At 39.6% G+C, this 17,325-nt stretch overlaps 1 protein-coding gene across 3 annotated transcripts in view; it reads right to left on the bottom strand.

Moving 5' to 3' along the window:
• LOC126418541 (serine/threonine-protein kinase Tao) overlaps positions 1–17,325 on the bottom strand; it is a 206,268-nt gene that overhangs the window by 81,630 nt on the left and 107,313 nt on the right. For all 3 annotated transcript variants that reach the window (XM_050085353.1, XM_050085354.1, XM_050085355.1), the window contains 3 exons: positions 15,919–16,100; positions 12,486–12,636; positions 8,449–8,688 (listed from right to left, as the gene is read on the bottom strand). In XM_050085353.1, coding sequence (XP_049941310.1) covers positions 8,449–8,688; positions 12,486–12,636; positions 15,919–16,100 — 573 coding nt within the window. The remainder of the gene's footprint in view (positions 1–8,448; positions 8,689–12,485; positions 12,637–15,918; positions 16,101–17,325) is intronic.

Below are 17,325 nucleotides of genomic sequence, written 5' to 3'. Positions count from 1 at the left end.
TATCAGCAGCTCATTGGCCTCCATGGGTACACTTCTGCAAATGGTTCATCCAAGAATGTGTCAATCCTGATTTCAGTGCAAATGTTCTCTTTACGGATGAGGCTTCATTCCAACGTGATCAAATTGTAAATTTTCACAATCAACATGTGTGGACTGACAATAATCCGCACGCAATTGTGCAATCACGTCATCAACACAGATTTTCTGTGAACATTTGGGCAGGCATTGTTGGTGATGGCTTGATTGGGCCCCATGTTCTTCCACCTACGCTCTATGGAGCACGTTATCATGATTTCATACGGGATACTCTACCTGTGCTGCTAGAACATGTGCCTTTACAAGTACGACACAACATGTGGTTCATGCACGATGGAGCTCCTGCACATTTCAGTCGAAGTGTTTGTACGCTTCTCAACTACAGATTCGGTGACCGATGGATTGGTAGAGGCGGACCAATTCCATGGCCTCCAGACTCTCCTGACCTCAACCCTCTTGACTTTCATTTATGGGGGCATTTGAAAGCTCTTGTCTACGCAACCCCGGTACCAAATGTAGAGACTCTTCGTGCTCGTATTATGGACGGCTGTGATACAATACGCCATCCTCCAGGGCTGCATCAGCGCATCAGGGATTCCATGCGACAGAGAGTGGGTGCATGTATCCTCGCTAACGGAGGACATTTTGAACATTTCCTGTAGCAAAATGTTTGAAGTCACGCTGGTACGTTCTGTTGCTGTGTGTTTCCATTCCATGATTAATGTGATTTGAAGAGAAGTAATAAAATGAGCTCTAAGATGGAAATTAAGCGTTTCCGGACACATGTCCACATAACATATTTTCTTTCTTTGTGTGTAAGGAATGTTTCCTGAAAGTTTGGCCGTACCTTTTTGTAACACCCTGTATAAAACATCTTGCAATAGACACAGTTAAATTTGAAAACAGACCTGTAAATTGGCTGTGTGAAAATTATTATAACACATTATTCTTATAAAAAAGGCATTTAACAAATGATTTCGCCATATTGTCTTGTGCTTTTGATTCGGTGAGTGTGTACTCAACTACTGGCCATTCTAAAGTCCCGCCCGCAGTTTGGCAGGGATGGTATCAAGAAATTAAAATGTAATTAAGGTTTTGTTTTCCCATGCTAGAAATTCTTAAAACTGCTTGGCCACAAACTGTGTTCCGTTGTCAGACAATAGGTTCTTAGGTTACCAACATCTTTAAAGTAATGGCCTCTTAATTTAATCAGCACACAATTGGTTGTCACTTTTTAGTGGATATACAGGGTGAACGAGAAGCCCCTGTACCCCTGTTGAACGAGAAGCCCCTGTACCCCTGTAACCACTGCTCAGTATCAAAAGATGTTACGCAGGTTGGTAGCTAAGTTACTTCTTATCAACTGTTGTAATCACTTGTTGGAACTTGTGTTTACATATTTCTGAAGTCTCAGTGTACTTTTAATTTGTAGTCAAGGCAGATGTGAACGATCATTGTTACACTACTGAGGAGCACTTATTGACAAGTGTGTGGGTGCATGAACGACAACACACAGGTCAGGCAAAGACAGATTATGGGAGCTTTCCAGGAAAGAATAAAGCTCCACAGCAAAAGGCAAGACTTCCAGACTGGGGGAAAAAATGATTATGGTTTTGCTTTTGGCAGTGCTAAAAGACAGGCCACAGAGTGGAAAAAAGAAGACACAAGAAGAAACATGTAACGGAGTCTCTGCTTCAATTCAACAATGTCCTACGAAGTAGATACGTAAACATGCTTCATAACTGTGTATATTGAGGATAACTACGGGAGATCACGTGATAAAAGACCTTAAGGTCTGCCCTTTTAACCAACTTTCGTGAATAAGTTATCAGATACAGGCCAGAATGAGTGAGTTATGGCATAACTACGCAATTCAACTGAGGATGAATTTTGTACTACAGCAATGGAAATGCTCAAAAATATGTCAAGAACAACCTGGAAGTGTATGGAAATTTGTGTACAGCAAGATGGGGAACATACCAGATATATTGGGCACTTAATACATAAGTTAGTACTTGTGTTAAAACAAATCAGTTACCATTCAATATTAGAGGGTATGGGGACTTCTCACCTACATTGCAATTTAACCAACTTAGACCTACACTTCAACACAACAAAGATGAGTCCTATTCCTCCCTGACTTCTGGATAGTGGACCATAGAAGTCACTGCTGATAACTCCCGTAGCTTGCTGGGAATAACAGGATACAGCACTGTGCATACTGCCATTGTTTATACGTTAACTTTCTGAAAAGTCTCAAAAGATTTTAATAATTTCTTTACTTGGTTACTCATATTTCTCAAGTAATAATACGGTACTTATTCATATGCATGACATGTTTTTGGACCAAAAGCACGATGGGGAAGTTACCAAAGATATTGGGCACTTAGTACATAAGTAGTTGCGTTAAAACAAATCAAATCAATTACCAATCAAACATAGTAACATTCAATGTGTCACTACCAAGTTACTAATTTTATACTTGTTGTATACATAGCACACATTTCTCCGCATTGTTCTTTTCATGGAATATGATCTTAACTCCGTCAGAACAGGCCTTGCAAGGCCCAACAGTACTGACCAGCCGTCGTATCATCCTCAGTTCACAGGCATCACTGGATGCGGATACGGAGGGGCATGTGGTCAGCACACTACTATCTCAGTTTACGAGATTGGAGCCGCAACTTCTTAATCAAGTAGCTACTCAGTTTGCCTCACAAGGGCTGAGTGCACCCGGAAGCCAACAGTGCTCGGTAGACCAGATGGTCACCCAGCCAAGTGCTAGCACAGCCCAACAGCGCTAAACTTTCGTGATCTGATGGGAACCGGTGTTACCACTGTGGCAAGGCCATTGGCTGTGGAATATGATACTCTTTTACAATCTCCATTGGTCACAGGTGTCTGTACTATTCTGTTGCAAGTTATCAATATGAACCCTTAAATGTATGTCCTACCTTTGTTTTCTTTCTAAACTGTAACAAAATTCTCATCTTTTCCATATTTATTAACCTTTGAAAAATAAAATGCAGTTTCCCCTTTCTTTTACATCTAGATTTGACTGAGGCCTGTAAGTAATTAAGATAGTGCATCTGGCACTATGTCATCTTGTCCTCATATATGTAATAGAAAATCTAAACACGTATAGAAAAAGAGCCAATCTTTTGAGTCTACTATCTTGTAGTTTGCTTTTCAATAGAAATGTTAATGCACTACAATATATGTAGTCCAGTCACATTAATGTTTCACAGCCTGTGGCTGACATCAATATGCAATAACCACTCACAGATGGCAGGTAGCAGCATTAGCTGTGGAGGGTACATAAAGCATGTTGGGGAGACATGGAAAACAGTGCAGTCATTATAGTAATGTGGAAATAGAGTGATTTATCTGGCGTCCAAAAGGACATGTTCATTGGCTTTTGGGTCAAAGGTGGAAACATTTCACAAATGACTAAATTTGTACGGATGAAGTATATGGTGCATGGCAAAATGGTGCTATCCAAAAGTGGCACCGAGACAACTATTCTGCATCACAGACCATAGATGACAGAGGTAAATGATGGCTGGGGAATTGTGTAGGGCAGACAGACATGCAACTATAGAGTACCTGTAAAGCAACTGACCATCCAGATGAAACAAGGGGCTACCACCAGGACCAGTCAGAGAACAATGTGTACAGACACCCACAGCAGGCTCCTGGTTTACGCACCCACGCTGACTGCTGTACATCGTCAATAAAGGCTGGAATTTGCATGCTAATACTGCAATTGGATGTCCACTAAGTGAGACTAGGTGTCCTTTTCAGATGAATCATGTTGTACGCTAAATCACACAAATGGCCACTGGCATGTACAGCATGAACCATCTGAAAGCAAACACCCTGTAGCAATCACTGGAAGCATCCAGGACGAAGGGCGGTCTCGTTATCCAGAAAGGCACAACAAAAGTATGCATTTATCCTTGGGCACCATGTCTACCCCTACATACAGTTTGTTTTTCCTCAGCATGATGTCATCTCACCAGCAGGACAACACAACATGTCACACAGCTTGCAGTGCACGTGTGTGGTTTGAAGAGTATCAGGATGAGTTAACCATACTCCACTGGCCATTAAATTCCTCCAATTTAAACATAATCAAGAATCTGTGTTACTACACTGATAGGGCTGTTTGCACCATTGATCCTTAATCGAGAACTCTAACGCAGCAAGCCACATGGCACTGTAATTGGCATGGCTCCACACCCTGTCAGTACCTTCCAGAACCTCATTACCTCTCTTCTTGGCAGGTCTCGTAGCAAAAAGCGGTTATTCAGGCTTTTGAAAGGTGTAGTTTCGTTTCCTGCTAATAGGTACCTAAATTTCTCAACACTCATATTACAGACAAAGTTTTTTGTTATAGTGTAATTGCATTCACGATATGTAAGCATACTACAAGCTAAAGTTATCAGCCTGTGTTCTATTGTATTGTCTGTCTTATATTCCTAAAAAATGTGACATCCCAAATCACGTATGTATGTATGTATGTATGTATTTAGTCATTGCTAAATGGAAAGGTAAAGTGAAATTTGGGAGACCTAGTAATGTTGAGTTTGCCAAAGTTTCTTTTATATTGTTGAATTATTCTTTGCAATGTATATCCCAGTACCATGCTGTGTTTTGTTTCAATAGTTTCATTGAATTAGGTCCATTAAGCACTACATTTGGAAGGAATTTTCTGTAAAATGCTATCATTCCTACCTAAGATTTTGCAAACTTCATATGAAGAAAAATTCGTCTGAAGTTTTGAGGTATTCCTTCCGTGGTGTGAGTGCCATAACTGTGTCATCCATTATAATGACACTTTATCCCTTAACCCATTACCTGTCGCCTTATCCAATGCTCTTATGAATACAGACACAGAAATATGTATACCAAAGGGTTGTACTTGGAACTGATATGACTGGTCTTCGAATAGAAATGTTGTATATTTTCTCGATTTGTTGTGTAGTGCCATTTGCCATTATCCTACTCTTAAATCCATTGTGCTTATGTACATTGCCCATGTGAACTTCAATGACGTTCTTTTATTAAGAATACCCTGTCCCTTCCTGGTTCAATTATTTTATTGAAAGTGCATGTGTCTAGTACCAATTGTATGGTTCCACTGGATTTTTAACAACTACTACAGGTTTGTTGTAACAACTATCAGATGTCTCAACTGCATTTCACTAACATTTTACTAATTTTATTTTGTACCAATGGCTTTATAGATACTTATATAGAGTATGGTTTTATGTAGAATGGATTGCAAGGTTTAATCTTTTAAGTACAAACAAGATTTCTAATAATCCCTGAACTTTAAGAGCCGGCTGCGGTGGCCGTGCGGTTCTAGGCGCTGCAGCCCGGAACCGCGGGACTGCTACGGTCGCAGGTTTGAATCCTGCCTCGGGCATGGATGTGTGTGATGTCCTTAGGTTAGTTAGGTTTAAGTAGTTCTAAGTTCTAGGGAACTGATGACCTAAGATGTTAAGTCCCATAGTGCTCAGAGCCATTTGAACCATTTTTTGAACTTTAAGACATTTATTTATCATATCATCTTTTTTATTTGTGTTAAGACAGTTTTCTTATTTATATTGTTCGTTACATCATTTTTGTTTACCTGTAAATCATAATTGTGTAACTGGTATTCGGTATTTTTGTCCTTGTTCGGCTTCTGTCTTAAGAGTTAAACCCAATCTAAGCGCAATTATTTGTTCAAAGTATATCTTAACTATTTCTTCTTCTTGTCGATATGGAAATATTTCTGTTGCATTATGGAAATATAATGATGCCTTCTGGTCTGAAAGCAAATATATGCCTTTTAAAACTGCAACAGTGAACACTGGTTGCTGAAATGTATATTCATTTAAACCTAGCATTACTAACGTGCTTTTGATAACTTCTGCAACTAAGAGGGTGGAAATGTACTTAATTGGGGGGGGGGGGGGGGGAAGAGAATTGTTAATTGTCACTGACTTTTAGATACTGATGTGTAAGAAGGGCTCTGAACCTAAAAATACGAGTATGACATCTGTTGGGAAAAGTAACATCCTCTAGCAATACTTATCTTTGTGTGTTAAGTTTTACTCATAAATTTAAAACTATTACAGAATGTGGGAGAAGAAATCATTACAAACAATACCAATTTTTTTCCAAATTCATGTTTACATGACTAGATAACAATATTTGCAACAAAACGTGAGCAAAAAGTAACATCCAAGAATACCTTATATGAGGTGAGGTTTGAATCACGAATGGATATGCATTCAATAGATTTGAATGGCCAAATAAAAACGAAATTTTTGAACACACTGAATGTATTCTTCCAATTAAATTTCACATGGTCATTTCTGAATGTCATGCAATTTTTCTTGGTGTTGACTTCATCCTTACTGAGGCTAAGATACACATTTCTATCCATGTTAAACCCACAAACAAGTACCAGTACTCACATTTTCACAGTTGCCATCCTTTTCATGTCAAATATTCCCTCCTATATAGCCTGGGAATTTGAAGGAAGCCTTCACATTGGAGTCAATCATTTTTCTTCAGATGCAGGCACTTTACAACAGTGCATCACCATTCTCAGCTCAGCATCTACTGTACCTAAAGTATGCCAGCAACCTAGTTCAAAAGAGATCTCCAGGGTCACTGCATCCAATACTGGTATCTCTGATCCTTCCAAAAAACAATTTAGGAACACACCATTCGTCACTCAGTACTACCCAGGTACTGAACGTATTTATCAGTTACTTCCACAAGGCTAGGACTTCCTAAACTCATGCACTGAAAATAGGTCCACCATTCTGTCTTGACATTTTGCTCACCACACCTAGGATAGTTTTGGCCCCCTCCCCCCTCAAATTTCTGCAATACCCCATCAGACCCCATGTTGTCTCCTGCATCTATTTCCCTACCCTATGGCTCCTACACCTATGACAATTACTGCAGTAGAAGACCATTGCACCCTTCTAACACTAACTATACCAGACGTGCAACTGGCAGAACATATGCTATTAAACGGAGAGTCACCTGTGAAATGAAATGCTGGGTACCAGCTTCTGTGTAAGCGCTATTTCGCCTTCTACAATGGTATGAGTAGCAACAAGTTATGTTACGGTGAATGATCATATACAAAGGGTATATAAAGGCAACACACAATATCCTGTCACAGGACATGGCAGCTGTGACCTCAGTGCCTGTTTCACCATGTGTGCCATCTAGATTCTCCTTCCTGACACGCCTCCCAGAACTCTGCAGATGTGAACTGTCATTACAACATTCGATTGGTTCTCACCACCCACCTGCTCTAAACTTATGATAATTTTTATTGGTCCCAGTGTTTATTTTTGATGCCTATTCTTTTTCTTCATTCCATTTTAGTTTTCTATATCTTAATTTTCTAACCTGTCCATTTTACCCCTCTCTCTCACTTGCCTACCATATACAATGTACTTAGCTTTTTGCACTTACTAACTCTTGCATGATGTTTTTTCAGTACTCTGTGTCTTGATTACTACCCACTTTCCACTCTTAAGTTCTCAGGTTATTGAACTTTGCCTGAAGCAAGCACCAACAATCAGTACTTTCCTTCTCATCCCATTCAGTAAGCCTCTCCCGACCCGAGGTTTTCGGTGTTTTTTTCCATAACCCTCTCCACTTCCTAAACCTCACCAGTCCTTTTCTTTCATTCTTCTTCCTTTCCCTTCAGGCCTTCTGCCATTAGAAGCCACTGACTCTAAAAGCTTGCACATTTCCATATACTTTGTGTGTGTATTCTCCTGCCACAGCTTGGTGAGTATATTTTTTATATATCCATATTATATTATAGTTTCAATATAATAGAAGGAAACATTCCACGTGGGAAAAATTATATATAAAAACAAAGATGAGGTGACTTACCGAACAAAAGCGCTGGCAGGTCGATAGACACACAAACAAACACAAACATACACACAAAATTCAAGCTTTCGCAACAAACTGTTGCCTCATCAGGAAAGAGGGAAGGAGAGGGGAAGACGAAAGGAAGTGGGTTTTAAGGGAGAGGGTAAGGAGTCATTCCAATCCCGGGAGCGGAAAGACTTACCTTAGGGGGAAAAAAGGACAGGTATACACTCGCACACACGCACATATCCATCCACACATACAGACACCACATATTATAGTTTCAATCATTGGTTATTTTTGTTCAAATAAAATTTTAGTAACTCTACTGCCACTATATAATGATTGAAGAATAAACTTTTAGTGAGAGAGAACATTTTGGCAAGTGAAAAATGTTGATTTCAAATAATACAACCACCCAATTACTGTTTAATAAACAGACACCAATGTTTCAACATTTTGCAGAATTAGCTTCACATACCACATATTCCTAATACCAAAGTGGCCCACCTTGAGGCTCTTCGGCTGCTGCTTCAGCTCTAATGCATGCTTCTTACGTAGCTCCCGTTCAGCACGCTCCATATAGTCCTGTTGGTTCTGCAGTTCTGATGCATGCTGCCTCATGATCTGATCCTCACGAAGTTGATGCACAGCTCTTTGCTGCCTGTACTCCAATTCCTGCGTTTTCTCGTGGTGCCGAAGAAGCATTGCGTGAGCTTGCTCCAGTTGTTGCTGTCTCTTACTTAACTCCTGGAAAAAGACAAAGCATACAAGACATCAGTAAACCAACTGATTGGCTTTCATACCTAATACACTATGGCACAAACTCTAATTATAAACTTCTGTAACTCATAAAAAAAATAGGTTGCAACAACGTCATGCTCAAAGATTTGTGCCAACTTTATTAAAAGAAAATTTAGAAACGTCAAAAATTTGAATTATAAAATGGCAAACTGTAAACAACTTTCATTGCAGCTATGATGATGTTAATAACTTCAGTATTTAATTTTCCACAACTTAATAATGGGCAATCTATTAGAAAGGTGTCAGTCTTTGGCTACCAGTAAGAGTCATCCCAGTATCCACTTGTTATAATAGGCAAATTATGAAAAAATGAAATCCAGACGGATAGACCAGGTGAAAAAACAATCTGAATCATCTCATGAAGTTTTGTTTGATAAAATTATTTAAATGGATAGATAAAAGTTTTGTTTGGTTTTTTGATTCATCCAGTAAGATACCACCACTTGTGACATTGTTGCCAACAGTAATCAAGAGAACATTCTAACTCTTCTTTCAAAGTCTTCGATTAAAATCATTAAGAAGTCCAAATAATTAATTTTATTCAGCAACGAGCATCTTAAGATACGTGTAATAATACGTAAAGGACTCAAACAAGCAGACAACTGCATTGTTATGCTGGAGAATAATTTTTGTGTACATTACTAAATTTTATAAAACTCTACTTGGCAGAGATCAGAGTCAAGGGGACCAGCTTTGAGCCAGTGTGGCTGTGTGAACATCAACACGGCTTACTGCTGATGTAGCACAAGGCAGAGCACCAGGCAAGCACTGCTGCACAAAATCTAAGCAAAGGGAGCAAAAGCGCAATTGGCAAAATGTTACATAACAGTGTAGCATGAAGTAACATTCTGTAACTTCAAGTGCCAGAACACCTCTGCAATAGTCAAATCTTGCCGAAAGACCCAATCTCAATGACACCAAAATAATTACTGAACTACCAAAGTGAAGCAAAGAGCACGGATGAGACCAATACACGAGGGCAAATTCAATAGTGCACCCAGAGAGACTGTTTCACAGGTGCAAGCTCAGCTTTTTAAATAATGCGGCTTTTGGAGTCTAAATACCCATTCACTCATGTTAACTTTCTGTGTGTGTTGCTAGAACTGGAAAGAACAACGGACTATAGTGTTTCATTGAAACCATGAGAAGCTGATTGATTATGATCTGCCTGCTACCCACTTGCTGACTTCAACACAGACACAGCCAATCCGATGCAAACTACAACTGTGGCCTGCCATTACCGCCTACTGAAACATCGCATATGAGGATTAGACTGGTCTGCAGATGGAAAAAGTTGTTACCTCCACACCATCCAGGCAGTGTGTGTTCATGCAGCCTCCTGGCCAACTTGTGAATATCTGCAATTCTTGTTGATCTATTGTGGACGACCAGGGCATATTCTTCACGACAACTGACATCTACCACACTGCTGGCTATCTGCACTTAAGCATGTCATGGACTGTGCATAAGAGCACTGAGATGTCAAGGCCGCACTGGACCACAAAAATGTTCAGTGTGAGCAGCAACTGCCCGTCTGAACACTGCTGACAGCATAATAAGCAGCCACAGCTCAGACATGCAGCACCGCTGTCACAACTTGCCGAAAGGACATATTACACCTTCGTACCTTGTGCTTATGCCCGACCACCACAGTATCACTTAAGGCCTCTGGGTGTATTCTGCATCACTTTCCCACGTACTCCATACTCGGTCTCCTACAAACAAAGTGACATCAGCTCCCCAGGGTTTATCCAGAAGTAAGGTTCCCTTCATTTGTACGAATAGGCAACATTGTTTCTTCTCACAGAAACTTATGTCATTAAAAAGAAGAGACTTGGCTCTTTTTACTACATAATTGCCACCTTTTTCTACACAATGGTACTCCAATTTTTGTATCTGCATGCCGCAGAACTCCTCCGCCAACCCACTGAGCAAGCACTTCCCCTCTTCTTTGATTTCATCGTCAATCTGGAAACGCTGGCCACCTAAGTGTTCCTTTAACGTGGGGAACAAGTGATAATCACTAGGTGCAACGTCCAGACTGTAAAGTGGGTGGAGCTTGACAGTCCAACCAAAGTTTGACAAAAGTTCCTCGGTTCGCCAGGAGACATGAGGTTCGGCATTATAGTGAAGCAGCATTACACCTTCTGTCAGTCATCCTCTCCGACAGTTCTGGATAGCTTGCCTGAATTTTCATAGTGTTCTGCAATAACTGTCAGAGTTGATTGGTGTCCCGGGTTCCATAAAATCGATCCCAAAACACAGTGGCCATTACTTTGCCAGCAGAAGGAGATTTTTCGAACTTCTTTGTGACTAATGAGCCAGACTGACACCATTGTTTGGATTTTTCTTTCATTTCGGAAGTGAAATGAAACATCTACATTTAATATCCCATAACAATGGAGTCCAACAATCCTTCCTTATTTTATTGGCACTTCTGAAGAAACTGGTGAGCATAGTGCAGGCGTTACTCCTTGTGTTCTGCTGTCAGCATACGCGGTACCCACAGAGTGCAATACTTGTGATATCCCAATTTCCCATCAAAGCTCTTTTAACTGTACTATAAGAACTCCCAGGAGTCCAAGCAACAAATTCACAGACGGTGATCCTTCTGTTTTGAAGCACTTTGCGTTGGATGATCTCGATAACTGCCTCTGAAACTGAAGGTCTTCCACTCCGTTCTTCATTGCAGACATCCTTCCAACTGGCACTTAATTCCTGCACTATTTTCAGATGCGTTGAATGGACAAACTTGTCACCATACACTTGTGTGAACTGATGACAATATCTTTGGGTGGAGTTCCTTTCACATGCAAAAACCGAATTACAAAACTAATCTCTCACTTGGCGGGATCAACAATGGGTACCTCCATCACGGATGGCTGCGGAGCCAAAGCTGAGCAGTGCAGCGAAGTGCAGCCAGGTCCTCGCGCATGCACATGTAAAATTAAAAGGGAAATAAATAGATTTAAGTGCCACGAGTTTTGTGGAAGGGGGAAAAATAAATAATTAAAAAAAAAAAAAAAAATCGTGATTGTTATACTACTGAAGGTACTGTAAATTCATCTTCTACACAATGATAGAACTTACACTGAGACAAATCATAAGACACTGACATGAAGGCATTTCTGTATAGAATGTATGGAATTTTTCATAATGTGGGTCAAACATCTACTGCCATTACTTGGGATGTGTAGTTTGACTTTTTCTATCTATTCAGCAAAACAGTGCCATGCCGTATACCCTAAAATACTTAAAAAATTATGAAAACAGATCATTATAGTGAACAAAATTAAGCAACTAAGACTGCAGCTGCACTGTTAATATATGACATCCTGGGGGGAACTGCAATCCACAGAGAATTGCAGTAGCATCTTAAAATTGCCACTTCCACTCTTACACCATTTTCCAGAGTGTGCTTCTCCTTAAACACCACAGATGTCAATAATAGTGATCCATGTTAACCTGAACAGATGTGATTACAGTCTGTGTATGCTCTTCTGGTCACAATCCATTCCACTCAAACGCTACTGTAATTAAGACTGCTTGTGAAACTTAAAACATAATCAGATTCACACTACACATATTTTAATCAGTCTAAGTTTCTAAGAGTAGGTATTAACAACAGACAATATGAACTGATCTAGCAACTTCCCACCATCTGCAAAACTGATAATAGTGCATCATCTCAGTACTGTAATTTGAATCAAGATTCTGTAAACCAGCAGAGTCAATATTATCACCTCTTGAAGAAGCTCCCTTTCGAGGCTCTGGAATAGAAGGAATTTTTTTCTTCTGAATTTCCGAATCTCCAAATCGAGATATTCTTTCTGGCCTCTAAGAAGTCTTTGCTCCTCTTGAGCTTCCAGTTGCTTGAGGTTGTCTTTCTGACTCCTGGAAGAAAAATGTAAGTCAACTGACATAAAACTTTAAAATAAGTAAATAATAACAAATAATTAAATCTCTGGTTAGGGAATAAAGGGGATATCCCTTGAAAACACTAAATTTACTTTGTTTGATATCACATCACTGTGCTCTTATTGGAATCATTCCTGTCTTTTTTTGGATTGAGTTAACAACTTTGAGATGATCAAAGAGCTGTTACACAGAAAGCCACTTCTCTCTACACATCTCACATGCAAGATTTTTACCGTATTTCTAGTAAAAAAGACTGAGACAGCAACAATTTAAAGTGATATGATTATTAATCGACCATGACTGTTTCAGAAATACGAAAAAGTTTTTCAGGGACAGCTACCAGTCGTAAAATTTTGTTTACTTACATAAACGAATTAATGAATCAACATGTTTGGGTGTACAAACCTTATCTATGTTTACTTTTGGTAAATGTTTCTGTACTGGCATTGTTGTATGTACATACAATAAGATTCAATTCAAGACTGACATGACTCAAAAATAACTACCACACTTATGCAGGGTATAAAAGCATCCCAAGATGCTGTTGATTCCAAACAAATTGCTCTGTGACATAACTGTCAATGACATAACTGTCAACCAGAAGAGTTTACTCACTCATTTACAGAGCTGAATGTTAGAGTAGTGCAAAGTGTCAATTGTTCATAGTGGTGTTAGTTACCTACCATAACAGAAATGAAATGCGACTGCTTGCACTACTATGGAACTATTTTCTAACTTTTGTATCTTTGTACAGATTCATCACAATCTACTAACTCTGTAGAAGCGAACGTAAGTTTACTGTAAGATGTAGTTCTTATGCTCTACTGGAAGATGGAAACAGCATTAGTCCCTCGTAGCCTCATGGAAAACAACATGCAGAAATGAATTTCAACAAGGAGAAGCAATAGAAGTAGGTGCGCACAGATTAAAATGGTTCCTACTTTTGATGGAGGTCAACACTTATTGAGCATGCAAGTACAACAATCTTCTAAGGAAAACATCTGTAGCAAGCTATCCCTTGCACTGCCACAAAGTCGATTTGTTTTGATGAAACTTTGTACAATTTATGTACACAGTTAAAGTTCAACAACAAAGTCATGCACTAATATGCATGATTAAAAACTTTATCTTTTATTCCAAAAGAAGCTCCCTCCCTGTTTTATAAATAATGCAAAGGCTGCAGAGGAAGCAGTGGCGACAAAGTTGGTGTAGACTTTGTATCGAATTTCCACAAAGTGTTATGAGCCTCCTTTGCGTCTTCTGTGTGGTCCTACACTATTTGCCACAGCCATGGCAGCTGGTACATCATGAGAAGTACACTGGGTCTGAGAGGAAAAATACAGAATTTATCAAATACACGGCAAGAAATAACCAGACTTGGCACATTCAATGATACTTTAAAATGACTTTCACAGTATAATGAATATATCTGTGCAATTGAAAATTTGGATTCTTTGTGATTTTTGTTTTATGGTCAGTAATCTGTGGTCCAAGGCATATTCTAGTGCCTAAGTTTTTGTCTCCTAATGCTGGAGACATCACCGGAGACTATAAAGACTCATTAGTTTCAAAGTTTCAAAATTACATACGCTCAGCAAGCTGCTGTTCATAAGCACCCACGCAATGGTCTGGTGTAATGACACCAGACCGCTGCCCACAATCGTGGAGTTATGCTGATTGGTCATATGCAGCTTGTACTGTGAAGGAGTTGCCACCGTTTCCTATATTTAGTATTAAGGATCACAATATGTCTAGTTTCAATCCTCCTCCTCTTCTGCTGAAAGAAGTTTTTGTGCTTTTGAATTTCTGTCGTCTCTCCGTACATACTTGCATTATAACGCTTGGACCTCAACAAACCCATAATACCAGAGAAACAAATTTGATGGTTCTCTAGTCCCAGTACTTGATCCAATTTGTTCGTGTTGTCCAGAAGACAACTGCTCTCATGTCTTCTAATCTGAGTGCTAATGCATCTTTTTGTATTTCTTATGTACACATGACAGCTCGTGCAAGGGATTTTTTTTTTTACTCCTGCTGTGGCAAGCATCGAGCAAAGGTCCTTTGCAGTGTTTAGATATTCATGCACTTTTCTTGTTGGTTTATACATTTTGTCTTTGCACTATGCTGAAGTGATCAGTGCCTGTTTCAATCTGAAACTAGTACCTGAATCCTATAGCCTCTGATGATGTTTCCAGCATTGAGAGCCAAAACTTTAGGCACAGAAACACACGTTGGAGCATGCCCTAATGCCCATAAGAGAAAAATCTGTGCAAATCTGCAAGTACAACTGAAAATTTGTGATGCATTGAGACTAACTCTGATTTCCTAATTTTCATAAGAAGTCACTTTAGTCACTGAACTTCCCAAGCACGCCTTCAGGTGTGACTAACTTTTATTGTCACTGATGTTTCCACCTGTCTAGTACAAATTTTCAACTGTCAAGGCATTTTTGTTACATTGCAGTTTCAGTATTTCTCACCAGTTTTTATAAACATTTCATGTCATCACATCTTGATTGATTTCATCATCACCAACCCAATTATTTCATTTTACTCCATTTAATTTAAATTTTACATTATATAAAAAAATCACAAACAATCTATTTAGTACAAACACATCAATTGGACTTTTCAGGTCACTCTAGTCAGAGGTCTCTTCTCTTCCTGACTACAAACGGAATGACCAAATAAAAGATGAGACTTGGTCAGAATGATTAAAGGAACAAGAAGGAAAGAAGGTTAGAGTTTAGCTTCCCGTCAACACTGATGGAGCACTGGCTTGGATTACGACAGGATGGGGAAGGAAATCGGCCACCCCTTTTCCAAGCAACATCCCAGCATTTATCTGGGGAGATTTAGGAGAACCACAGGAAACCTAAGTTACGGTGACTAGACTGGGAACTGAACCATCATTCTCCCCAATGAGAGACCAGTGTGAAAACCACTGCGGCACCTCACTTAGTATGGAATAAGAGAGCATATGGTGAAGATATCAGAACCTTATTTATTCCCAGAACAGAAAGCCATGGAACTGTTTACTCTTCAATAGTCCATTGTCATTGTAACTATTAAAATAAAGTAACAGAATACAACTGTGACAAATGAATTAGATAACACATTATAATACTGAATTCCAATTTCAAATGCCTAATCCACAGAGTCACAGTGATGTGAAAATAACATTGTCAGTGTTCCAGGGGGACACATGGTATCCTGCCTTACTGACTACAGAAACTGGCCCAACAGCAGGCTGACGTACTGCAGGGTGGCGTCGCGTTGCCGCTTTGGTGTCGATTCGTCTAGGCTCAGTTCCCGTTTCCACCGCTCTTTACTCATCTTGTACTCCTTCTTCTTCTGTGTCTCAAAGGCCTTACGATCTTGTTCCTGTCGACTCATAATATCCTTCTGTAACTTCTTTTCTGCTGCCTGATTCTGCTTCACCTGTTTGTAACAAGAATTATAATTGTGAAAAGTAAGACACCAAAATGTAACTAACAGCACCATATTCTCAAATTATCCACCAATAAACAAGGAGCACTTATTTAAATGTTGTGACAGATAGTAAAGAGTTTTTACATTATCATCATCAGTAAACAGGGTACAAAACTTCCACTGCTGGTCATTAAAACTGCAACGGCAAGATAATGGCACAAACAATGTCAAACTGGCATGAAGAATACCACATGCTTGAATATGCAACTAGTACAGCCTTCCAGCAGAACTGCACAGATCAGTAGGAGTAACACAATCAACTTTCCACACGTACGGAAAGAATACACAGATATCATGGCTGAATGTTCGTTGGTTGTTATAACATTGTGTCACACCTCTTGAAAAACAGAAAAACATCTACCAACATGAGTCACAATTTAACAGAATGAGGACTGTGGGCTATTGAGACTGCTGTTTATCATTCTGCAACATTGCTGCTCAAATTGGACAGGGGCCCAGAACTTTGAAGCAAATATGGAGTCAATGGATTCAGGATGGCTATACTCAACATCAGGCCCCTAAGTGCCCTAGAGGACAGACAAACTTCATTCGGCCAAGCAGGATCATACAGACATGCCAGGTGCCTTGACTCAAGAAATGGACTTGCTAGCAGCAAGATAAGTAACCACACAAATAGTACAATGTTGTCTGGAGCACCATGGATTGCTAGTATAACAACCTTTGTTATGGCTTCTCTTCAAGTGGAAGAAGGACGAGACATGCAAAGATGCATTTAACGAAAGCACTGGACACAGGGGAGGCACCACATCCCATTTTCAGACAAGTCCTGGTTCTGGGTACTGCATCACAATGAAAGTATCCACATGTGGAGGATTGTGAACGCTGCTTATTGTATTTGTCATTGTCATATGGGCCCAGGTGCCTGGCATACTAATATGAGATGCCACTGAATACACAACATGATCCTCTGGTTAACATAAGTAATTTCAACAGTGTGTGTTACACTTATGGCCTGTTAAGGCCTTATTTTATTTATGAGGTCTCCATGACGAACGACTGTTGCCTGTATTGTTGTGAGGTACTGAATTCAGAAGTTTAAACTCTTGCCCAGGCCAGCATTTCTGCAGATCTCACTCACTGAAAACTCTGGTCATGGATTGTTGACAGACTGGCAGATCTTCACATCTATACATTCTGCAAGCTATGTTACAGT

This window comes from Schistocerca serialis, chromosome 9, assembly GCF_023864345.2.
Source record: "Schistocerca serialis cubense isolate TAMUIC-IGC-003099 chromosome 9, iqSchSeri2.2, whole genome shotgun sequence".
Classification (NCBI taxonomy): domain Eukaryota; kingdom Metazoa; phylum Arthropoda; class Insecta; order Orthoptera; family Acrididae; genus Schistocerca; species Schistocerca serialis.
Note: the sequence above shows the minus strand (reverse complement) of the source record. Positions and strands in the feature narration are given on the sequence as shown.